Genomic DNA, 26170 nt, shown 5'->3' with positions numbered 1-26170 from the left:
ATTGGCAGATCTTTGTCGAAGTGTTATGTCTCAGAGCTGCAGAGAGACAGAGAGAGGATGTGATCTCAGAGGTGTGAACAACAGCACGTGAAAATTAATAAAGACCTGAGTCGGCTTTTCAGTTTGAACACTGAAGTGCGGACGAGTGCAGACGAGTGCAGATGGAGTCAAAGCTAATTTTCATTCAAAAAGTAGTGTTTAATGTAGACTTTTGTGATCGAAGATCTGTATTTCGAGGCCTGTGTCATTTTACAATTAATAATAACCAGCAACACAAAACTGACAGTTTGAAGAGAGGAAATAAAACCTTTTGAAAATGTCATGTGTCTCACAGGAGATAAACCAGGATCAGTCTCAGAGCAGAGAGATCTTCAAAGACAGTTCTTCCTCTGCTCTAAAATCAAACATGATTTACCAACAGATAAACATTATTTGAAAATGGTATTCAACATTAAACCGCAGATGATCGGCTGTTGGTGCAGTAACATTTTTAAATTGATTTATTAAATATTACATAACAACATTAAACTGCAGATATGTAATAAAATTGGACAGCACAAATAGCCTATTAAACTTTATATCAATATTAGATTCATAGGTTCACGCTAGGACATGCAACTAAACTTTCTACGCTATAAAATATTTAATGGGACTATTTCAAAAGTAGACTGTAGATTCCTGGACACATCGTTTCCGGGCTCTCTACACGACCCCAGATCTGACCCAGAGTCTGAGCCTCCACAGTCACTTCAGTATTTACATTCTGCAGCCTACGGATGGAAAATGACTGACACTGCAATAAAGTTACATTTTGTGTCAGTGTGGACAAAAAAGGGGAAACGGACCTCGTCACAAAAGAAACTCCCACTGACTTCTCGACAGTGTTGGCGAGGAGTCGGCTGACGAGAAGGAAGCGGTGACGGCAGACTGACGGATGGTCGCAAGGCAGAGTTCGTTTCTTTAGGCTGTGGTAAGAGGATTTTCTGATTTTGTGGATCAGGGCTGATAAAGACACGAGTGTTCAAGGGCTGAGAGTTGTGTGGAATTGTTCACGTCTATATTCTTTAAATTTAAAGTTTTCCAAAGCTTTGAATTGTGAGTATGTTGTAGATATCAGGATTTGTCATCATGATTTTGTTATTCAATGATTTTAAATGATTCTTTCCGATTGTTCTCTCTGGAATACTAATCCAAACAGCGCTGGACTTGTTGTGTGGTCTTCCATAGAGCTGATGATGATGAAATCAAGAAGTCTGACACATTGACTTCCTTTGACTCAGACGTTACATTAATACCTGTGAATTTCCAGTTTTAGCAAACGCAGTCATCGTCGATTTCCGTTTCCTCAATGGCCCATGAGCAATTTCTTTGGGAAATTTGTAAAAGATGTGCGAGAAGCCTGAAAAATTAACGCCCCCTTTCGCAATATTTAACCTTTGTCCAGATTCATAGCACAATGGCCTGGATTCATCCTTGGTCCACGTCCCAGCTTTCCAGTAAGTTTTATGGGGATCGATTCATGACGCCAGGCTGTAAGAAACCAGTTGTGCTCTTTCATAAAACACAGATTTCTTTGTGTCTTCTCGGATGCACACTGTCATTTTGCAGACTTATGCAGGTGTTTGGGAATATCACAGTCAAACCTGCTCGGCGTCTGCTTTCAGTTTTAATGTGGGACGCTCACATTGTTCTGGTGGTGGTTTCCCTGCAGCGACTGTAAACAGCAGCTAAACAGCAGAAGTGGAGTCGGTTGTGCCTGAGTGACCCTGAAAATCCCCTTTTGGTTCAGTGCACTGAAACAATAAGATCCCTTCTTTAACTGTTCTCCTCTTTCCTTTAAACGTATTTGTCTTTTCACATTATTTCTCTTTTACTCAAATACATTTTGAGAATCATCAAAGTTTTTAGCAATTTTACAAACACAGTTTTTGATTGTTAAGATAGAGGAGTTTACATTCCGAACGACACACTGCTGTTATGTGCGTTGGTGGCTTACAGACACTTTAGGGTGCAGATCACAATTTAAAGAAAAGGTTATTTGATAATAACAGAATAATCGAAAATTAGACGCACATAAAGTCATGAAAATAGAATTTGAGAGATATCCGTCTCAAACAAGAGATCACATGCTACAATCATTTTGTGGCCTGGTAAACTTCGTGAAAAGGTCAAAACTGAAAGAACTTTTTCATAGTTCTGTGTTTAGTGTGTTTTAATAGATTTCCCTCTTTATCAGCAGACTTTTGAAACTTGCTGTATTAGTGTTTGTATCGTTTTGACTCCTGGTGCAATGAATTTAAATTCATTTTAAATTCTTGTCATTTTAAATGACAAGTTTTTCGTTTAAATGCTTCAGTGTTGTGCTTTCAAAAAGTGGCTGTATATGCAGAGGCATGCAGGTCAAAACAATTGATTGTCAAAACTTATTTTATTTAAGGTCATTTGCGTGTGTGTGTGTCTGTTTATTTTTTGTATATATATATATCTAGGTTTTGTTTATCAGGGCCAATCACACGTGAGAGAGAAAGATAAGAAGCAGGCGGATGTGGGGCGACCACAACACTCAAAGCAGAAGTTTCTGTTTCTGCTGCCATGACTCATTTCTTTACTGGTCTGAGTCTCTCTCTCTCTCTCTGTGTTTACATTCCCTCCCTCTCATGCCACAGACGTCTCGTTGATATGAGACTTCGCTCCCCGGCCTCTTAACGCTCCCTGTCCCCAGAAACGATGCCTCTCCTCTGGGTTGTGCTGTGGTCGGCACTCCCTCTCCTGGGTCTCCCCTCTGCTCCAGAAGGCTGCAGATTCCCTGAGAGCAGCAGCTCAACGAACGGTACGTCTCAGCAGGATCCAATTTCAGATGCTTAGTTTGAAATTTTCAGATTAAAAACTTCATGGCTCAGATAAATCCGGATGATTTTGGAGGCAGGAGGCACAAAACAAAAGCACTGTGAATAAAGAAGGACGACACGTCTCCACAAAGCCGTAGTCGGCACGTTAATGATCGTGGACGGTTCACGCACTTGCTCGACCAATCGTGAGCCAGGCTTAGCCGTCATAAACTTACCAGAAAAAATTGGTTGATGTCCCATCTACTAACATGGAGGAGGTAGAGTTTATGACCAATACTGCAGCCATCCACTAGGGCGAAATCAAGATGTTTTGGCTTCACCTTAATGCCAGTCATCTTTATATACAGCCTGTGGTTTGATCATAATGGAATGCAACTAAGTACATTTACTCAAATACTGCAAACTACTTTAAAGTACTTGCATTGCTTCTATCTCCCTCAGATTTCAGAGAGGAAGTTATTTAAAGTTATTTTTACTACACTACGTTGATCCCATTAATATAGGTGCTATTTATTTTCAATATATTATAAAGGGAATCATATGAAAATTACAACATGTGATCATTTAGTCTCAACTTTTCTTTAAAAACGTGGAAAAATGCACATTGAAGGAATATACATTGAAAGTTTTTCTATAATCATCTTTTTAGTTTCAAGTTTGATTTGGATTATAAACTTATTAAAATTACCCTGAAGTATAACAAAAACAAAGTATTAACACATTTTCAAAAAGTGTAATGCAAACACTTTCACTTGAATGAGACTTTGAATGCATGACTTTGAAAAGTAATGGATTATTTTTAACAATGACCAAGACACCACAGGACTTTAGTCATAGCCAACTTATCTAAATATTAAAGTTCTCCCTCTCTGCCCAGAATCTCCACTGCTGGAATCCTTAAGTTGCCATAACGACTACCAGTCCTACGTCCACTGCAAATGGAAGAAACACGGAGACACGTCACCGCAGCTTTGGTTCCAAACTGGAAACAACAGGTAAAATCCAAACAGGCGATCAGAGGGAACGAATGGTGAAAAGGATCATTGTGAGAAAACGGGAGAGACTCAGCTGTGTGTCCTTGCAGGAAGTTGTGTGTGCCGTACAGCCCACCAGGCCCAGATGAACCCGGGACTGTCCAGTGTAGATATGAAACCCGTGATTTTTCAATTGGCATCAATCACACTGTCTTCTTCCTCGAGAACGAGACACAGACTGTTTGTTCATCGGTCCCACGAAAGCCTCTGGATCTCTCTCAGCACGGTGAGTTTACAGCCTGTCAGAGGCGTGACGAAGGAAATAAATCAAGTGTCCAAGTAACACATCTTAAAAGCCAATAAGAGCAGTTGTTTATGATGTGAAGCTTCCATTTGAATACATGAATATATGTGGTTCTGTGTTTGGGTTCGTACAGTGAGAGCTCGTCCACCAGAGGATCTGTCTGCACACGATCCGGGAGACGGAGGCCGATGGCTCAGCTGGTCCAGTCCCTACTCCTCCTCTTCCTCCCCCTCCTCTTCCTCCTCCTCCTCCTCCTCCTCCTCCTCCTCCTCCTCCTCCTCCTCCTCCTCCTCCTGGAGCAGAAATCTCAGCTACCAGCTCAGCTACAGACCAGAGCAACACGACCACTGGACTGTGAGCATTAAAAAACACATCTTTGTTTTGAAATTACAAATGTGTGTCAATTATATTCCTGAAACCTTTGATTTTAATTGAAACATGAAAGTTGAAATCAGATGAGTCAAAGCTTCTTTTCAAAAGGGCGATTGTATTCTCTGAACATCTGAAAACTTTCTTTATCGCCGAGTAAAGAAATTACTGTTGTTCGACTTATTAAAACCTGGAAACACGTGTTGAGTTTGAGCCGCAGTGAAGAAAAATGCAGCGTGTGAAGAACAGAGCAGGAGAAGCAGAAGTAGCCGCCTGTGAAGAGTATTCACACATCAACGTGTGAGACCGAGCGACACCTGATGAAATGCTGCCCTTGTTAGTTTGTCAAAAAGTGAAACAGGATTAGAGACATAAACTGTTTCTAAAAAGATGGACATGACAGCTCCAAAAAAGTGAGGCCAAACCATCCAAACTGCCACCTGGTGGCCGGCTGCAGCATAGCTCATAAACCCTACAAACTAAAAACACGTCAATGAAAACATTGACGATTCATCCTTAACCCTGAATTTATTATTTTGTAATCCAGGATTCATCCTTCTTCCCTCTCTCTGCAGACCGAGGACGTCACAAACACCAGCGTGAAACTGGAGAGGCAACTGTTGCTTCCCGGTCGCAGGTACGAATCCCGGGTGAGGGCCCGGGCCAGCGTGGGGCAGTGGAGCTCCTGGAGTCCGGTGGTGACCTGGAAGACTGAGGAAGGTGAGTCACAGAAAAGAAAGCATGGAAAAAACTATGAATCGTTTCCTGCATGTGCACAAATTAACCTCAACCGTGAACTTCCTGAAAACCCACCGAAGTTTGCCTCCTTATCTCCAACCCTCACATTTCTAATCTTCCCTCTCTGTGCATTTCTCTCTGGCCTCAGACCCCGGGCAGCTTCCCAGATTGCATTGTGAGCTGCATGGAGAGAAGGAGGTGATGTGCAGCTGGGAGGTGAGCAGAGAGCTGGCTCCCTTCATTAGCTACCACCTGGCCTGTCGACACCGCAACTCTGCAGCGTAAGTCGAGTGTTGACAAGGCCGCCCGGTCGAAGCCGAGCGAGGCTGTCGCTCACTCCCTCTAATCCCTGCCTGCAGGTCTGAGAGCTGCTGCATGAACCCAACAGTCAGCCGGGGGGGCAGCAGCACGGCCCTGAGGTACAGCTGCTCACTGACCAGCGTGGACACTGCACATCTGCTGCTGGAGCTCATCCCAACACACACGGCCAGGACGTTCAAGGCCTACCAGCACAGTGAGTGGACATGAGACAGAGGGAGGAGGAGAGGAGGAGGGGAGGAGGGGAGGAGGAGAGGAGAGGAGAGGAGAGGAGAGGAGAGGAGAGGAGAGGAGAGGAGAGGAGAGGAGAGGAGAGGAGAGGAGAGGAGAGGAGAGGAGAGGAGAGGAGAGGAGAGGAGAGGAGAGGAGAGGAGAGGGAAGAGAGGTGGAGAGGAGGAGAGGAGGGAGTTAGAGACACACAGGCTGCAGGAGGACAAACCGAAGACCTGTGACGCCACCTCCTGTTTAAATGGCAGCACTGCATTGTCTATTTATTACCATGCAAGTTAAAATAAAACATGATAGACAGATAGATACATATTTGTATTCATATTTATTAATATTAGATATAGAAATATATTTAATATATACATTTATTAGATATTTATATTATAATTGAAAATATATATTTAAAAAAGGGCAATATGATACAAACATATGAATTAATACTTGTCTTAAATTGATTAAATCCAGTGGGCCCAGTCTATACAGAGTTTATGAGTTTGCAAGTGTGACCTTAATCTTAATGAGACTAATGAGCAGATCTAACCTCTTCGTCCACAGTCCGTCCCAACCCGCCACGGCAGCTGAGAGTGAAAGAGAAAGACAACAAGTTGATCGTGGAATGGACTGAACCGAGCACAGCGTCCAAACTGAGACTGTTCTATCAGGTCTGCTACCACAGAGTAGATCAGGTGAGAAACCTTTAACACTGGATTATTACTGTTCAACTGTTAAATAAATTAATGTTTCTCAATTTTTCCTACGTCGAATGATTCCATGATTTATCATTTATCAGAGAAGTGCATTTAGTTTGCCTTTAAATTTGATTTCATATCTATTAAATCCTCAGGAATGTTCCACCCCGCTGAACATTTCCGAGGGCTCCACGTCCCTCAGCATCCAGGGAGCGTCTCTGTCCCCGTCCCAGCTGCACCAGGTCAAAGTCAGGTCACTGGTCGTCCCCGGAGACGGTTCCAAGTACCAGGGGATCCCGTCCGAATGGACCGGTCCCGTAGACTGGACCTCACATGCAGGTACCACTGACACGGAGACACACACGTTTTATTTCACCTATTTATTGAATTTGAATTATGGTTATTTATTGTGTTTTCTGTTCTCTGGCAGGAACCTGGTCCCTCACCACCTTGATATATGTTCTCATCGGTGTGTTTGCGGTCACGATCTTCTTCACACTCTACTGCACCATTCCAGCTTGTCAAAGGTATTTTATAGATATGTTCAGACTGTATTTGTGTTGTGTCCTTTCTCCGACACACTGACATTACCAGACTGAACAGTCAGTGCAACAAATACATGTTGAATATAGTCCTGTGAAGCCAGTTAGACTGCAAGGTTGAACTATCCATACTGATCATTGCCTTTAATAAAGCATGGAACATTAAATTAATTGTTTCACTTTGAATACAACTCTCTTGTATATCCTGCACCAACAGGAGGGCTGTCCTGTGGGTGGAGTCCGTTCCCTCTCCACACAAAAGTAACATCCTGTGTGAGATCAAGGTGAGACTGATTTTAATGAATCTATTTTAGTCAAATCTCTAAGTTCCTTTTTTTGGTGACGTGTGAGTCATTGTGTACTTTTCTGTGAGGCAGTGTGTGACCAGCTGGACGCTGCAGACTGAGGACACGTCCATCTGCAAAGTGCTACTGGACGACACATCTGAATGGTAACAGATGAGACAAGAGATAAGATGAGATACGATATGAGATGAGACTCTGACTCTCTGCTCTTCTCTCCCTGCAGCTCCTCACATGCTTCCCTGGTGCCGATCACCACAGCTGAAGAAAAGCTGCTGGAGGCGGACGAAGGTTTCTGGACCAGTGACGACTTGTCCAGTCCTGCTGAGAAGATGAGTTTCAGTGGACCGTACATCTTCTGCAAGGTCAGCAGCTCACCAGGCTCATCTCTCAGGTTTCAATTTAAAACAGAAGAAAAAAGAAAAGACAAGAAGAAACCTAATTTAATTGAATCTTTATATAAATACCAAAAAGTACTGAAAAGTAATTACTCACAGATTTGTGAGTTGGATGAGAATATTTACTTCCTTATAAGAGACTCCCCATCTCATTTGACACTTTGGTTTTGTATGAATTAAATAAAAATGTAATAAAAATAATAATAATACTTACTTTATTTATGTAGGACTTTAACCAAGTGCTTTAATAGAAAGAAATGGTTAAATATTGGAATGAGCAGAGAAAACCATTTTACAATATACGCGAAGATGGTGTATATTATTTAGACTTAAATTAATAAATAAATAAACATGTTACTTACATTTTACACATAAAGATTTGCTGGTAGGAAGAAATCCATACTTTATAACAACTTACAATTTTGCAAATGACGACTGGCAAGTTACTGAATGATTTTCCTTCTGACCTGTGTCTTTCTGACAGAGGTCAGAGCCCGACCACAAGTCAGAGGAGGACGAGTGTTCGGAGAAAGAAGACAGGACCTCATCAGAGGACTCTCCCCCCCCTGTGAAATTCACCCAGAACGCAGACGGCTACGTGTCTCTACCCAACCGCGGCGTCTCCAGGTCCACACAGGACCTGGTGTCTAACAGCGTTGTCAACACAAACACACACGGGCAGGACAGCGTGGAGCAGGATCCACAGAGGGCAGGTGCCACGCTGGGGTCAGAGAAGACTGACCTCAGCGAGGCCCCCAGCAGGGAGCCACCTCCGGCCTACACCCCTGGACCTTTCGCCCCCTGGCCTCAAGGTGGCAGCTTACAGGCCTCGGGGTACTGCCACCTCCCACAGCACACAGGAGCAAAGTGACCTGCAGCACATCAGAGCAGCACTTGAAGAAGGAGCCATAAGGCCTTAATCTCCAGATAATAACAATTCATCAAGCTGTGGTTTCCTCTGTTGTTAAAGGCTTTTAACTTCCTATGTGAAACAAACAGAATCAAATGTGTTTATCATTGGGCTGTTACACATTAGGGAGGATTTATTTAGATTTATCTTACTCTGACCTGAGATCATAGTGTCCAACCAATGGGGGGCAGTAGTGAGCTGAACCTGTAATTAATGGGTTTGACTTCAGTATGAAACACAAACTAACTTCAAACAGAGGTCAGGATAAAATAACAGGATCATGTTAAAGCTCGTCATTTTCAATGGGACAGAGTTTGAGATTCTAATTTCCAATTTTTGCTATTTATTTGACAGATTTTACAGTTAAGATCTGTGTTGAAGTGTCATATGTTTTATTAGTTCCTCAAACGTCACGTCTGTGTCACAGCTGAGATAAGAAGCTAAGTTATGTAAACTGAATGTTTACTGTACGAAATATGCCTGTTTGCACAAAGCTGAGTTTAGACCTTGTTTTCAATGTGAATATACATATGTGTTATTTCTGCCCTTGTGTGTTTTCAGTAACAAACTGAGGCCTGCAGAGATATTTAACTGTTCAACGATGAACTGAAAACATACGTTAACACCACGTTAAAGTTAGGAGACTTTCCTTTTGGACCCTTCGAGGACACGTGTGATGTGTTTGGAACTTTTCTTTGTGGATCTTTTCTCGGACCTCTTGTTGTGTTTGCGGACTTCAGCCTTGTTGTCTACGTTGCATTTGGTAATGTCATGGTAGCCATATTCTCTGAAAGGTAAGCCAAAGGGCCATGATCGCCCCCCTGGTGGCTGCCTGCAGCATTGCTCATGCTCTGCCTTTCCCATGTTAGTTGATAGGACATGGACCAAACTAAAATGTGAATGTATGTATCAGATACGTTTAACTCATGGATCGATTCTGATATTTGCTAGATAGATAGAACTTACCACTCAGATTTTTCTGGTAAGTTTGGTTTTAATTAGTTATTTGATGCTCTAAAAATGGGGTGAAAGGTCATGATTGACAGCTGAGACTGACTCAGGATTGGTCACACACACACACAGTATTTGGTGTGCAGGCATGTATGAGACTGCAATGCAACATTACTGTAAAACATTTATATCATGAGCATATTGTGGCGGGATGACGCAGAACTCTTTCTTGTCTCTGCAGCGAGAACACAATGCTGGAATTCCAGGCATGCTGATATTGACTTCCTGTGTTCTCAGCCCATCGCTAGGTACAGCTTCCTGTCTGATGAGGCTGAGCAGCAGTTCGACTCACACACCGACGGAGTCACGATGCCCGCGAAGGCGTACATATTTTGGCGTTGACTACGGTTGTGGAACGGGAAAGTGATTTGGTGGGTTTTCACAGGTTTGTCCAGATGTTCAGCTCCAGAAACAGTCACATTCCACAGTTTCACATCCACCGTCAGGGAGCGTTTGTTCCCTGAAGGAGGTCGGTGCTTCGGACAGATTCACATCAATCCTGATCAGTGAAAAGGAAAAGGTTGTGTGTGGACGGACACAGCAGGGTTAGTGTGTGTGTGTGTGTCTGATATCCGGGTGGATGTGTGATCATCTGTGTACAGCGTGTCCCTGTCCGCTCCCGTACATAAAAAACAGGAAAATAAAAGCGCTGGAAGGTGTAGGGAGTGTGCGGAGCCACACGGATGCTTGTGTAACCTCCTGTTCAAAGACCTCCTGTTTCCTCAGCCCTGTCCAGCAGGGAATCCAGGCCACACTCAAACACACACTCACGTCAGAGACTTGTCGTCTGAGGCTGTCGGGACAATTATGGGCTCTTTGTCAGTGTAACATTAAACTGTTGTTTTGTTTGTTTTCCTCTTTTTGATATTTTGTTTTCGTTTCTTTTATAGTTCTGTAATTTCTTATGACTTGCTGGTCAAGTGGTGACAACCTCACATGCCCCCATATGTCAATGCATATATTTTATACTTGTTGTCTTCATCATGAGTTTAAATAAATGATGCTTTTCTTTGCGTCTTGCTGTGCTGGTGTGTGGCTCCCTCCCACTGAGCATCCAGATGAAATAAAATGAGAGAATAGAAGTTAAACAGGCTTTTAGTTAAGTAAGTAACACTAAACCTGCTCCTGTTCTGCATGGATGCACATTCCCAGAGGTCCCCCACATGTTTAGATGCCTGGTTGCACACACTCTCTCTCACACACACACACACACACACACACACACACACTCACACACACTCTAACACACACACACACACACCCTCTTCCACTACTTAGGGGGGCATTGCATTCATTCATTCCCCTGAGACTTCAACCTTTACCAAATCGACTTCACTCTTATCCCCAATCCCGACACCGGCTCTATATCCTTAAAACCAAGAATCCACCCTAAAAGTTAAAGGTTCTTGTTGTGAGGATTCGTTTTTTCAAATGTGAGGCAAGAGATTTGTCAGAAACATCCTCAAGGTTCGAGATTTCCTGTTTTCCTTCTTAACATGAGTATTGCTGGCACACTTTTGGGACTACAACACTATTAATGTGTATCTCTCCCCATTTTACACCTGCACTGTGCTCTCATGGCTTTGAGGTCCAAAATTATCTTTTAAGAAAGGATCAGAATCACTATGGTTAATATATAAAAAAGCCCTTTTATCGACCACTCAAAGCACTTTACAGTAAAATCCACTTTCACCCATTCACACCTACACATTCATACAGCGCGTTAATTGAGGTGCAGCATCTAACCGAGGAGACTTCAGTGTGCAGACTGGAGGATACCGGGATCAAACCAGCGACACTCTGATTTTTTAACCCGTGTTACCTCCAAAGCCCAAATAAATATAGTTCTTCAGCTGACTGGTGCCTCACTGCTCCATCCCTCAGCTTTCATGATCGTGGAAACCCAAGGAAAAGGTCACAGATTAATCCCAGAAACAGAATTTGATTGGACGTAACTAATGTTAATGGCCGGGTCAGGGTGTTGCGCTGAGTTTGGAGCGTGTTCGACTGCCCCAGTGGTCGTTTGCTGGTTAGGTAACAGTGTTGTTGGGAGCCAACAAGCCGTATCGTTCTTTAAGGTCAGCCAGTCAGCTGTGAACCGTCCCGTGTCTTTAGTCACAGCCGCTGGTCCCTCACAGACACTCCCACACCGTCATGGTGGTTGACCCCTGGGTGTTTGAATGAGCGCGAGCATGCCGGTGCGTTTGTGTGTGTGTGAGTGTGTGTGTTTGTCACAGACAACAATCCTCCGGGAGCGCATCTCTTCCCCATTCTTGTTTGAAGTCCGCGGGGGGTGGGGAACCTGCTCGGACACTCACGGAAAAAACAGGGATCCCACCTCGATGCTGAATTTGGAGATAGTCTGCTGTTTAGAAGTAGGACGTCTGTGTGAGATTGACAGTAGGACAACGGGAAGTCATTCACGAAACCCTGAATAAACATGGAGTGTAAGGAGTCACACGCTGGGGGATTGGAAGGAGCCGGACATTAAAACAAAATCAACCCTGGTTATTTGTGCGAAAAACAACAATCAAGGCCTTTTAAACCCCCCAAAAAGACCCTAATCCTCATCTACACAATGGTTTGAACGTTGGGAGCATCTATCACGCTCAGTCAGTCAGTCCTCGTATGATTCCATTTAGACAGAGGAGCAGGCGACTTGTTGACTGGATCATTAGCAGACACAGCTATGTGGCAGGCTGCTGAGCCGGGGCTTTTTTTGCAGCCAAGAGTCAAGTGGGTAAATGTGAAAAACAAACCGCAGAGAGAGAGTGCTGGAGTTCACCTACAGGACACAATCCCCCTCTCCCCACCCCCCCTGCTATTTCTTTTCTGTCTCTATTGTCAGATTGAACAAACCTCACTGCACATCACCGACGTCTAACACTCAATACGAGGCGGTGAAGTTAGAGAGGAGTCAATATGATGATGTCTCTGGAGAGCTGAAGACGCACCGAGCGGAAACAACACAGCAAACAGGACGAGGGAATTCATCCACCTGAGCTCACAAAGTTCATAAAGAAGTGATGTGTGATCCATCGCACAGTCCACAAAGAGTTTTGTGTTTAAAAGATAAGCTTTTGGATTATGAGATATAAACTAGAATAGCACTCAAGAAAGCATTTACCTCAAATTGGGGGAAAAGCCTAAATCTTGCAATGATCCACACCCAAATGGAATAGGTTCTTTCCCGAGTTCAAGTGAACCCCAGACCTTCTCTGACGTTGTTCCCGTGTGATCGATACGTTGTAAATAAAACGCTGCAGATTGAGAAATTTTGCTCTAAACATTGCTGTGATTCACTGAGCCACAACACCGGCCATAGACAGTTAGAACCATTTAATGGTTTGCACTGGTGCTGATGCTTCTGTTCATCCCACAGTCCAGTGTATGAGAAACACAAAAACACATCATGGTGACCTGCTGACAGCAAGAAGAACGGCTTTGCTTTTTTGTATTTGAACAACATGAAAAAGTACATACATACAGTGCATAGGGTGAATGAATGGAGCGTCCACTTTACTTTGGTGAATGCACAGTTTTGGGTTTTCACACTGATGACCAAACAGGAAGCTCATGGACGCGGAAAAAACACAAACTGGCCTTTGGTCTTCAAACCCATTTTGTTTCATTTGTCTGTTATTCACCTTTCAAAATAAAATATTGTCCTTTTAGAAGAAAAGTTTTGAATTTTAGAAAAAATGTTAAAAGATATAAAAACACAAAACCAAGTAGATTTAAGCACATTAGCTTCTTATACCCATATGAAAAAATAGCACTAGATGGCAAAGTTATCACAAACATTACTTTTTTCCATCGTATCTCATAACAAAACAGACAAAATCAGTAACAGTTGTGAATTGACAAAGGACATACAAGCCATGTTTTTCAATAACTTAATGTTTGGCTGAAAAGTGATTATCGGACACCAGTGTGCTTCAGACAGAATTATAACACAACAATATCTGCAATGGTTCGGCCTTGTTCTGTCCTTCTAGTGGAATTACTTAGAGTCTTTGCTTAAAATTGAATCTCAAAAACACTGTGTGCTAGAGTAATACAACAGCTACAAGAGCAGTTCAATAAAAAAATGTTAAAGATGGCTGTTTCTTTTTCTCCCAGAGTTATAAAAGAATGAGATTATTTGTTTCTAGTGCTGCAGGAATGAGCCTGGAAATCAAATCATTTCTTCCACTTCCTGGTTCCCTCCAGAGGTCGAGTGGCTAAATGAGAAGAGCACCAGTCAAGGTAAGTGCACTGAATTCGGTTGATTAGTGATGGTGATCATAGACTAGATAGAGATGGACAACACATTTCCAGCCCCTCCCACTTTCCAGAAATGAAGCCAAAATATCCTAAAAAACTAATTTAAACCAAACTTACTAGAAAATTAGCACTGAGATACCATCTTTGAGATAAATCTATTCGATGTGTAGTTTGACTCTTTGGATTGTCCATGTTTCATCCACTTACATGGAGGAGGTGGGACTTCTAACCTACACTGCAGCCGGCCATTAGGGGGCGATCAAGGCTGTTTGGCTTCACTTCGGGGCACTGTCATGTCATCCATCTTTATACACAGTCTATGACGATGATGAAAGTGGTGTTATTAGCGAAGATGATCTAAAAATCTCCCCATTCCTTAAAGAAAGACGTCTCTCTATCGGAGAGAGAAACAGATGTTGTAAATGCTTCTACGTGAGTATCGAGGTGAAGTGTAGCTACAATACACACGTACAAAACAACACATGCACACACTTGTTTCGACAGGTTCAACACTGCATGGTACTGGGAGGTTTTTTTCATTGTTTCTGATGGAAACACCCAAACATCGTGAAATAAGACTCTACGACAATTTGTTTGCAGTATTTCTACAGAGTTAATCCACAAATAAATAAGAATCCTAGCACACGGTCAGGCCTCAGGTGGGACGCCATCACCTCCCGTTCATTTAGCACCTGAATCTTCTTTCTTTTCACCCGTGATGAGATTTGGAAACACGGGACGGTTCGTGTTTTTGGTTCTCGAATCACATCTGTGTAATTCCAGTGTTTGCAGTGAGTTAAATATAATTAAATATGGTTAAGGACAGAGCATCACTGTTTTTTAATGAACTTATAAATGATATCAGGCCTTAGTACGGCGAATCCACACGGTTTCATCTCCCCAACACAGTCAACACTGAGTCCCAACACATGTGATCACACATGGAGATACTGGTGATTTTAGTCAGCATTAGTTTGTCATTGCAGTCCATTGAATGATTGTCGCTTACATTACAATGGATTCTTTCTTGACACGGAAGAGTTTTTTCCATTTTGACGTCCAACAAACATTTGTCATTCAAACCCTGCACAGACCCAGCTTTGTTCATCCATAAGTGCAGTTTCTCTCTTTTGATATCAAGACATGGTTCCAAGGAGAGTTCTCAAAGTGCACTTTTATCCACAGTGATGCCGTTTTAGTCGTCCAGATGTGTTGCTCTTTCACACAAGTCCTCCGAACCTCGGGCGCCACGGGCAACTGTCGTCGTAGAGGCAAGTGTTCTCTTCCAGAAAAAACCTTTTGTTTATATTCCATGTTCCTCTTACTCCATCCAGGCGTACTTACAGGTTGACCGGTCAGTCATTAGTAGTGTTACGGAGGAGACCTCACAGGACGAGCAGGTTACTGAATGAAGGAATAAATACTTAAATGAAGGGAGTCGCTCTGCGTCACCTCTGGATTATCCACAAGATACACCAAGTTCACACTGTGTCCCTGAGGGGAGGAATACAGGAAACCAGATTACACCACAGTTCTATTCAATTACATTGTACAGTGATTTCATTCTTGTGTTGTCAACTCACCTGGGTTTACTGTAGTACTACATGAGCATCGCTCTCATAGCTGCCTTGCTGATGCGTTTGCGATTCTTCCTCATCCTCCTCTTCGTGTGGTTGGGACGAGCTGGAGGTCGGGGGCCTGCTGGAGCGGAGGGCTGTCGTGTGGTGGTCGTAGACGTTGTCGTCGCTATGAGAATCAAATGTACATGTTACGGAAAACATGTCAAATAAAAGAGAAATTAAACAGAAAAACACAAGAGAAATGTTTCATTACCTGGTTTCTGTGTCGTTGTTTGCAGATGATGGAGATGTTTACCACTCAGGTGATATCGACTGTCTGTCCCCTTTTCTCTCTGCCTCTCCTCTTCCTCTTGCCTCATCTGCTGCTGTCTCAGGATCTCCTTCTCTTGGTCCAACCTCCTGTGGAGGACAAGAAGCTCTTTCCTCTCCTCCTTCAGTTTTGCCTCTTCAATCTGGAATATCCTCTCTTCCTCCGGAGTCTCGTTGTCTCTCCGCCTCGCCAGCTCTCGAGGCTCCGGATTCGGTTCCTTCGTCGGCCGCAGCCTGTTCCCACGTCTCTCGCTATTGGTTTCCTCCGTCGGACTGAGTTTGACTCGAGGATTTTCGGTAACAGGTTGTGAGACACCTCCCCTGTGATTCTTTGTAAATTTGGATTTGTCTTCTTGCAGTAATGGGACTTGGGTTTGTGTGCCTTTGTCTCTGCTCCTGTTTCCCACATTGACTTTTCCCTCAGTGCTGTCGAGCAGTGACCTACTCCCACCTTCTACCGACTTGTTCTTTACCTCAACACCAACGTTATCCACTGAGGAAACTGTCTTGTTGCTGTCTATGTTCTCCGGGTTCTCTTCTGTCCCGTGGAACCTGCTGGAGTTGTGAGTCCAGTGTGGAACCAAGAGAACCGCGTCTCCATCGGGCCGAGACGTGTCGTCCCCAGCCAGACTGTAGCCTTCTCCAGGCTGAGTGAAGGTGTCTCCTCTGGGGCTCCAGTGCTGCTCCAGCAGCTCCTCCAGGCGGGCCCTCTGGTTCTGCTTCAGCTCATCCCACTGATGCAGCTCATCCTTGGACTGAGTCTTAGCCTTTGACAATAAGATACAAAGAAATGGAATTTGGGTAAAGGAGCTATAGTTCGTCTCAGTTTACAAAATTGCAAAGGATTTATTTATTAATTGTTATATCAGGTATATTAAGAGACAGATATCGATGAGTCTGTGAACTTTGGTGGAACTTGACTGAAGTAAAGGGGACTTGTACATGTTACACTCTAGTTATCTCATGTTAACAAAGGAGAATCATGCAACTCTTCCTTCAAAGGAAAATCTTCTATGCGTTTTAATGTGAGGCAGATTTCAGAAGTGTTAAAGAAGTGTTGAGATGTTTTAAGACTTTCTTAGTGTTGGCTCTGTACCTGTCCGTGTTCTTGGCTGAGTGTCTGGTTCCGATGTTGGTGGCTGTGTTGCCGGCGGGATGATTTTTTCCTTGGCGCTGGGGCTCGAGGCGCCGGCTGACACCGGCACTCCACATGATCCACCACGGACACCACCGCTTTAGTGTAAGTGGGTCTTTTATTAATGTATTCGATCTTCATCACCTGCAGGAGGAGGAAGAGGGGTAATTAGCAGAATAATAAAAATCCAGGCTCTTTACTATGCGTGTTTTGACATTTGTGTACAATAAATCTTTATGCACGTGGTCGTCTACCTGCAGGTATCTGGTGTGCGTGACGACAGGGACGCAGTGCAGGCTCTTGGTGTTGCAGCAGCCGGAGCAGCGCTGCACCTCCACGCAGGGCGGCCATAGCATGAAGTTAGCATTGCTACGATCCAACATGGCCCTGGTAACCTCTACCACCTCCGTGCGGACTTTACACAGAGCCTGCTGGGCCGGCTGGGCATCTGAGGGACCAGATCAGAGGATTGTGCATAAGTATGACAGGCAGTACTTGTGTATTAGTATTGAAAACACACTGTTTACAGACTATTAAAAACTACTTGCATGTTGTGTTTGTTAAACCAATAAGTAAAAGACAACAATTAAATTCCTCTTGATAATCGAAACCCTCCAGAGCTGCTGAGAAAGTGCTTCACAAATCTGAGAGGCCTAATTACTTTCATGCCATTAAACGCGCTCGCTCCTCTGAATCCCTGAGTGCACGTTTATTTATGGGATGGTGCAACGTGCACTCTGATCACTGAGGCTCGGTTTAGTGTCTGTGACTCAAATACATCCATCGTGCATCAGCAGCACAACATGCAATACAGCCTGATACTGAAGAAAACAAGCAGCAGGGTTATGAATTAAAACTTGGTCTGCTCTCTCTCTCCCTCTCTCTATTATTAGTATTAGTAGCAGTATTAATATCAACAATAATGATAATAACAACATTATAACAACCAATCTGACACAGCTGTTCCTGGTCTCTTTTCTCTCCCCCTCTCTTTCTTCTCTCCCCCCCTTTCCACCCACCCACCTCTCCTCTCTCTCCCCCATTTCTCTCCATTCACCCCGGCCGGTCAAGGCAGATGTCCGCCCACACTGAAATCTGCTACAGGTTTCAAAGTGTTACTCTTCATGTTAAAGAGAATCCACCAAAGAAATGTAGACATCTGCTTTATCATCAGGCCAAAACACTGGTTTTAATGGGAAGGATTTCACCGTGACACAAAAAAAAATTACACACTTGTCACATTAATCAACTCTGAGGAAGGCTGCCCTCCATTAATGAGGATATAGTGTGTGGAGGAAAATCAGGAATCCTCCGCGTCTTCACTACGACTTTATACTCATCTAGGAAGATTATTTTTTATCTTAAAGAAAAGAATAACAGCGTCTCTCTCCTTCATGATATACAATAAACACTGTGAGCAGAACAAGACACTGGTTAATAACTGTGGAGGAACAAAGAGGAAGGAGGGGGGGCTCTGCTCACCGAGACTCCTTGGTAGTCTGTGACCTCCACTGACTGCAGAGGTCCCGTCCTCCTCATCTGAGACAATTAGACAAACACAGCATTTAAGTAAACAAAGTCACATAATGTGCACATAAACTATAAATTAGGGCACGTGTGGTGTATTTTATTTCAAGGCCTTTAGCGCCCCCTGCATGTGTGGAGAGGGGGAAACAGAAGAAGAAGGATTCCTGCTGGTGGAAGTGAGCAGGGGGTCAGGGAAGAACTTGTAAAATGTTTGAGTGGATGAAAGAATGTTTCTTTAACATTTTTCACCATTTTCCCTGATTTCTCAGAGAATGATTCTTGGATCTTGATGAAAGTAACGAGCATGTTTAGAGAACCGATGTTTATGAGTGTGTGTATTTTGGTTCAGATCCAAATTTAAATGTGGATCTAGTGAATTAAAATGTGCTTTCATAGGGGACAGTTGGGCCCGGGCGGAGTTATCTCTGCTGAGTCGTCTCTGCTTTATTTACTGAGCTGTTGGGTGGAAACAACATGCAGCTCCACATGCATTTCTGTTCCTCATTAAATTGATACCTACATATTATTTGCTTTAGAAATTGTTTCATTGGTGCATTTATTGATTAGTCGATGTGTGTATCAGTAATAGTAGGACGCTGGGATCTTTACCTACGGAGTCAGAGAGCAGCAGCAGCTGGAGGTCCTCTATGGACGAGATGGGGCTGTTTCTAACCAGCTCCACCAGGGCTGCAGGCAGAGGCTCCCCCTGAAACACAGACAGGCATCAATATAGAAGAGGCCAGAGAAATAAGATGGTGTAAGTTACCATGACAGGAAAAGAGGAAAAGGAGATATCACATAAGTGTTTAGAAACGTCTTCAGGAGTGGATGTGACAAAGCCTGAAATCGAAACATAAATGCACATGTTTTCTGCATTCGGCTCATAGTGACTGATCTTACAGCCAAAGTGAGTTTTATGGTGTAGAGGCCCATATATCATGATATATAAAAATTATGTATATATTTTATGTTAGGTTCCACAAGTACTTTGTGTTGAAAATGACAAAAACCAACACAATCTTTAGTTTATCCTTGAACAAGCTGCTTTTAACAGAATATTTCCACATCACCACAACAACAAAACCAAGCAACAGCTCCACATTGTCTTTCTGTGGACTGAATGTGGGTTTAAAGCCCCCCCACCCCACCCCACCCCCAGCAGCATTACTGGGGTGGAGAGAGAGAGCTGGGGGGGACAGGCATATTAACCGGAGCCGACACACAATGGTCACTAAGAGCAGGGTGAATGACTATTGGCGTTGTGTCTTCTCATCTGCTAACATTTAGGGGTCAAAGGAGCCAGGAAGGAGTCAGGAAGTGGGGGAAGGAGTGATACGGAGCGGAGGAGAGAGGAGAGGTGCATCTGAGAAAGAGGAGGGAATAATGGATGAATAAGAGACGGGCTGAAGTGGACGAGGATCAGACGTGGGTCGACACGCTTCCTCACCGGGACTTTAATGCGGTCGATGTGGTTGATTTGTTTTGAGAAGAAACGGTGAAGACGAGCTCGAGGGAGCGACTGGGATCTTGTGGCTCGTTGTGCTCCAGTGAACGCAAAAAATATAATCTAACAATTAATGTGTGTCAGCATCGGGGAAATACACAATAAGAAAAAAACAAAACTGTATTTCAGTTCAGAGCATTGTACGATTCTATTGAGGAAGAATACAGACAGGAAGTGAGGTTTGGCCAAAGGAAGCAGCCATCCATGCATGAACGTGTATTCTCACCCGGCCCGTACTGTACGCCTCCCACTTTCCCCCATTGTTGCTCGGCTTTCCATAGACTCAAACCATCCAGCGGGGAAATGCCTGCTGCATTACACCTCCATCTCTGCTGCAGAGCCCTCCATGCCCCTGAGGAGTCATCATGATTATTTCCTCCCCGCGCCAACACGGCCAACCTGCCCGGCTAATTGTGTCTGATGTTAATTATAGGATGTGTGCCTTTGTTCAGGCTGGTGCCTGCTGTCAGGACGATTTGTGTCTAAGCAGGAAATATTAACTAAACACTTTGTTTCCGATAAACAAAACAGATGTAAACAGATTCAAACTGCACAGACGGAAGATGTAAACACAAAGTGATGATGTTCAGTGTGCGACTATGAGGTTTTACATATGAAATATATGAAACAAAGATGTTTACGGTTATTCAGAACTTTACTGAGACTAGACTGTAACTAATGGTTTTCATTTGTGTTATCAATGCATTAATAATAATAATGATAACAATAATATTAACAAATATCAACTTTATTTATATAGCTCCTTTCTCAGGTGACGTCATCGAATTACATGTTTTGTAGGACCAGTGCTTTGAAATCTAAAGATATTCAGTTAAATTACCAGTAAGACAAAGAAACCTGTAAATATTCACAACTGAGAAGATGAAGTGATAGAATCTTGTCCATTTTGCATAAAAAATAACTTTTAGCATCAGCTGATGATCAAAATAGTTGGCGTTAATTTTTCTTTCAATCGAATAATTATTTCAGCTCCTAACACAAAACTGTCAGAGGTGGAAAATTGTCAAGTCTTGATGACTGATGTCATTCTTCCCTTCAAGAAGCTATAAGGGTATTAACGTGTTTTTTGTGCATTAAACTCACAACCTTGGTCACTAGGGGGTCTTTCAATCGAAACAATAACAGAAGGCCGTAGTCAGATGATGTCATGAAGCAGCGTGGGATCATGGGAGTCGATGAAAATCATTAAGGTTATATTTGTGTTACGCAGCAAATGACAACGAAGAATAGTGATCATCACGAAAAACTTACACAAGTAATGATAATAAAAGGCGACCAAAATGAAAAGTTGTTGTAAACATTGTGAATAATGTACGTGCAAAAGTCAATCTAATCGTTTTTAAAAATTTTAATGAAGAATCACCACCAATTACGTCTTTAAACTGTAATGTTAACTGAAGCCAGTGAGTCTGATGCTTCTCCTCAGTCTCATCACTCGGCTGCATCTGGAGCATCTGATTCCTGCTGAAGAGGCAGAGACAGCTGTTCCATTAGGTAACATGATGTCGGCCTTGTGTGTATCTACATTAACACTGAAGACTTTCTGCAGCTAGACTTTCTTACGACCTGCTCCAGACACACAACTACTCCCTGGGACATCCGATATTTTTTATTGTTGATATTTTACATGTTCCTGATAAATTCTGACATAATCCAGAATTGATCACCTGGAGCAGACGCACGTGCCCTGCAGGTCGGTCGGACACGCTGAGGAATGCCAGGCAGCGGCTGCAGCGGGCAGGAGAGAGAGGGAACGTCTAATCGTACATAATTAGGGGGTCGAGTTTGCTGCCGGCGCAGCAGCAGTAGCCACAGCACATGTGTGAGTCTCTGGAACTACGCCTGCACGTGCACAATACTGCAGTGTGGGAATAAATGTGACTCTAATTAATCGTCATAATTTATCTCTGAGTTGGAGAGAAGCCTAACGCATGATTAGCAAAAAGTAAATGTGTGGATTCCTCTTTGGTGCTCCCTCTGAACCTTAGTAGTGTTTCATATACAAATATACTTTTAAATTATCCCTCCCTCTCATGACTAGATGTGGTAGCAGCATTCTCTCATGCTTTCTTTAGGGACGTGATTGTACCAACAGACTTCCTTGTTGTAATTTTAAAATTAGACGCGGGGGGGAATTCCTGCTTGTATACCTCAAAGCCTTTGTAATGCTCTTGGCCTCTGAAACACAACATTTGAGTTTTCTTTTTTCTACAGAAGCCGTAAAATGAAAATACAGGTTGAAGACAGGAATTTAAAGTCATCCATCACAAAATCTACACTTTATGTGAAGTGCTCATGGTGACGGTAGATTTCATACAGTGAGTTCTCCGCTGTGAAGTGAATGAAAGGAGGAGTCCAACCACTTCTACCAGAAGTTACTCCGTCCTCAGGCCAAACCACAGCTTCCACATCTGACTGCACCAGAGCCGGGGCCTCGTTTCTGATTTGTCCAATAGTCCACTTCTCCCTGACTTGACCTGTAAACTGTGTGTGTTTAGTTTTCTGACTCTGAAGATGAATTGCGAGGGTCAGAAATGCAGATCCAAAGATAAAAGATACGAATCTGATCCACTGCAGCTGAACCCACTTCTACAGTCTTAATTTCAGCAACAGCGAGGATGTGAAATGCATAAAAAACAGATTCACACCAGGTCTGATTTTATCTTGCCGACTCTGACCCTGGCAGCATCAAGCCTCACTTGACCTCGAGCAGACCCTGGGTTAAGTTTTGTCTTCCTGTTTGACCTCAGCAGACAATCTGACTCTGTCCCAATGCGTCCACGTGTTAATACTGATTGTTCCCTTGAACATCTCATTCAGGCACATGTGCGGTGTCATAAACTGTAAAACACAGCCGCTCAGTGCATCGTCTGCATGGAAATACAGAAAATCAGTCATAGACGTGATATACACTGAGCATTATAAATACTCAGCGCCGCATCTCAACCATCAGCCCACAGTTCCACCGCAGGAGGCCTTCCCTGTTCCCCAGCTGCAGAGAACATGTGGCCTCCTATACCCTATGCCGCAGTCTGATGCCGCTGAACCACTGATTCACCGCCTCGTTCGGCATCTGCAGCCATGAACGCACCAATCATGGCTGCCTCCATTTCCTGTGGCTCAGCATCACACCGACAGAGAGGGACCCCCGGATGTGTCTGCCCCTGGGCATCCACTCCCAACACCAGTTAGTTAATGGGAAGAATAACAGTTGTTTTCTGCTGAGGATCCCGACACTGGACTTTATTATGAGAGTAAAGACTGAAGCAGGTGCAGGAGGCCTGGAACTCTGAAGTTATAAAAACCACATGGGTTTGGTAATAGTTATATAAACAGAGATTGATGACTTTATGCCGCCACCTTATTTTTTTGATATGTTGTTAGATAGATAGATAGATAGATAGATAGATAGATAGATAGATAGATAGATAGATAGATAGATAGATAGATAGATAGATAGATAGATAGATAGATAGATATAGTTGATTTTACCATATATAAAAACACAAACATTTTAATAATAGAAAGATGAGTGGATGGATGGATGGATGGATGGATTCTTCATTCACCCCTTTGGGAAATGCTTGAATCCAGTAGCTCGCAAATAAATGCTCAATAATAACATCAATTGCATATTTCTAGATTTTTGATGTTGTTCTCAGGAAATAGACCCTTCAATGTTCTCAAGTAGTTTTAAAGTTTAACTGAACTAGTAAAAGTTTTATGCTGGATTAACTGTTTCTGTAAAACCTGACTCGGTTCAGTTCTCGTTTCACTGGGACTCCTGTGGAGACGCACCAGTGAGACTTGGTGGTGCAGTGATTGGATGGAAGACTCACCTCGGCCACTCCGACCCGCAGACACGCCGCCAGCAGCACCAGCTGAACCCACGCATGCATCCTGCTGCCCAGCCTCGAGCCTCTCTGGCGGACCGGGCATCGAGGAGTCTCCCTGTCCTCTGCGGTGCCCCCCCCCTTTACGCGTGGGTCGCCTCCACCGGCCGGAGGTGCACGAGGAGGAGAAGCTCGGGTCACAGGCACCTCACGTGTGGGAGACTTTTAAAAAAGAAGAAAAAAAAAAGTTCCTGCGCACGGATGATAAGACACGTCCAACTTTATTTTTTTCTCTCCGACGTGCACCTTGCGCCAAAAGTGTGCGCGCTCTGACACAGGCGCAACTCCAGAGAAAGAAATTCAGCCAAGAGAAGATTCACGCGCATTTCTACGCGAGAGAGGGAATTCACAAAGGAACCCCCACCAGCCAGGGATGTGCGTGAAGTGCGTGAAAGTGAGATTATTCCAAGGATGTCTTTCAAACGGAATTGGTTAAAATCCAGTTTGTGGTGCGTCGTCAAAGTGCAGCTGAAAGAACGAGTCAGGTCTGGAGGGAAGTTTCCTCCTCTTCTTCTTCCGAGGAGCCTTATCACTGTGTGGCACGGTGCGCCTCAGCCCTGGAGCCGCCTGATTACACCGCGGCCGCAGTGCTGCTGCTGCTGATGATGATGATGGTGGAGGAGGAGGTGGAGGAGGTTTCTCTCTCGCTCTCTCTAGCGCCCCCTGCCTGTGGTTGGTGATGCTTTGCGCAGACACACCCGGTCTGAGCAGCGTTTCCTGAGACTGAGCCAAGTCCTGGGAGAGTTGGATTTTTCATCCCCTGTCGATCTGACTCTTGCTTTTGCCTCATGATTGAAATGCTCCATGAACTCTGAGGGTGTAAGAATAAAAAATTTGAGTCAGTGTTCAGTGAGATGAAATGTACTTCTTAACTTAAAAGCAATTTGTAGGTGCTTCACTTTACTCTCTTCAATTAGTGATAGTGCATCAAGGCAAAATGCAAGATATAAGAAAATAATATGATTATATAGACTAGCATAGAATAAAGGAAATACAATACAACATGCTGTGATGTGAATATAACAAACTCCAGGACACAAAGACACTTTATACTGAGTGATTGCTTATTCAATGCTGAACCTTTGTGGGTTTATCAGACACTGAAAGTAAAGTTGCAGCGTTCTGTCAACAGTTTATTAAAATCTAAATGATGCCTTTTATTCCCAGGCCTCGCAAAATAATATCTACTATAACAAACCTTACCTTGAACTCAGGTCAACCAAATAAATCAAAGACATCATGTTGTCATAAACAAGAAAGTACAATAAAATGAATTAAAAATCCAGTCATATAATGTTGGAAATAGGCCATTTTGCACAGTGACAACTTTTAAAAAGATTACGATCACTGTTTATGAGCACAACCATCTAATATTGTTAATGTCAAGGTCAAATAATTCACATTAACGATATTTATGAAGTGTAAGAAACACATATGAATAACCCCGACCTCTATATTCGGCCCATTGCATAACAGGCCTTTATGCAGCTATTGCTGGAGAGGTCAGGGGGATAGTTGCCATGTCAACTGACTCCTCTTATTACCTCAGCATCACCGCGAGCGACGCTCTCGGGAAACAAAAGGTGTTTCTAAATATCAAGGGGGGAGGTTATTCTCAGACTCCTGACCTTTGGTGGTCACCCGTGTTTGGGGAACATTTTTGAACAATGCCCGACGGTGATTCTGCATCTGCAAACTCAGACGACCCCCGGGCCCCGAAATAATAATATCAGTCCAGCCCCGGCTCAACCAGGTGACTCAGTGACATGATGTAACATGACAGGGGGAGAGAGAGAGGACAAGTTCATCCTGGAACATGAATCTGAGAACTGAGGTGCAGAGGAGAACTAAAATATTGGAATAAACTCTGTTATTATTGTTATTATTATTACAGTATTATTGGTGGGTTGATTTTCCACAGTTCTTCACTCAGCCCTGTACCGAAGCTATGAAGGATGTCCCCTCGCTCTTTTTTCTTCTTCCAGTTCAATCATGGCCCCCAGTGAATAATAGGACACCATTGTTTTTCTAACAAGAGTCAATGGCGGAAACTGCCGGAGCTATGGGGCTATATTTACACTGCGTTTCATTTTCGCACGTTTTGGCCAAGGCCACTGGTTCTGACTGGGACCTGGGACACTGGTGTGAAGTCAGAAAACAGTGGTGCAGCCAAGTGGAATGAATCATTATGTCCAGACCTTTTGTAGATGTAGAAGAAAGTAGATGTAGAAATAATAAAACTTGTATTCTATGATAGCAAATGCATTTCATTTTGTAAATTACTTTGTTTTTTAAAGGGAGTA

At 43.4% G+C, this 26170-nt stretch overlaps 2 protein-coding genes across 2 annotated transcripts; one reads left to right on the top strand and one right to left on the bottom strand.

Annotated features, from left to right (window-relative positions):
• Positions 1-915: 915 nt before the first annotated feature.
• On the top strand, positions 916-10600 carry csf2rb (colony stimulating factor 2 receptor subunit beta). Its single transcript, XM_061090328.1, has 15 exons — positions 916-970; positions 2667-2830; positions 3727-3844; positions 3934-4109; positions 4261-4481; positions 5072-5216; positions 5383-5515; positions 5594-5748; positions 6336-6466; positions 6625-6808; positions 6900-6996; positions 7229-7295; positions 7389-7462; positions 7540-7678; positions 8196-10600. The coding sequence occupies exons 2-15, from the start codon at positions 2728-2730 to the stop codon at positions 8580-8582; spliced, it is 2130 nt and encodes a 709-aa protein (XP_060946311.1). The 5' UTR covers positions 916-970; positions 2667-2727; the 3' UTR covers positions 8583-10600.
• Positions 10601-13061: 2461 nt separating this feature from the next.
• pdgfbb (platelet-derived growth factor beta polypeptide b) lies at positions 13062-24475 on the bottom strand. The gene is made up of 8 exons (XM_061090018.1): positions 23814-24475; positions 19059-19155; positions 18405-18461; positions 17177-17370; positions 16884-17066; positions 15732-16554; positions 15482-15644; positions 13062-15392 (listed from the first exon to the last, which is right to left on the bottom strand). The coding sequence occupies exons 1-7, from the start codon at positions 23871-23873 to the stop codon at positions 15499-15501; spliced, it is 1560 nt and encodes a 519-aa protein (XP_060946001.1). The 5' UTR covers positions 23874-24475; the 3' UTR covers positions 13062-15392; positions 15482-15498.
• Positions 24476-26170: the final 1695 nt, after the last annotated feature.

This window comes from Limanda limanda, chromosome 17 (assembly GCF_963576545.1).
Source record: "Limanda limanda chromosome 17, fLimLim1.1, whole genome shotgun sequence".
NCBI lineage: Eukaryota > Metazoa > Chordata > Actinopteri > Pleuronectiformes > Pleuronectidae > Limanda > Limanda limanda.
Note: the sequence above shows the minus strand (reverse complement) of the source record. Positions and strands in the feature narration are given on the sequence as shown.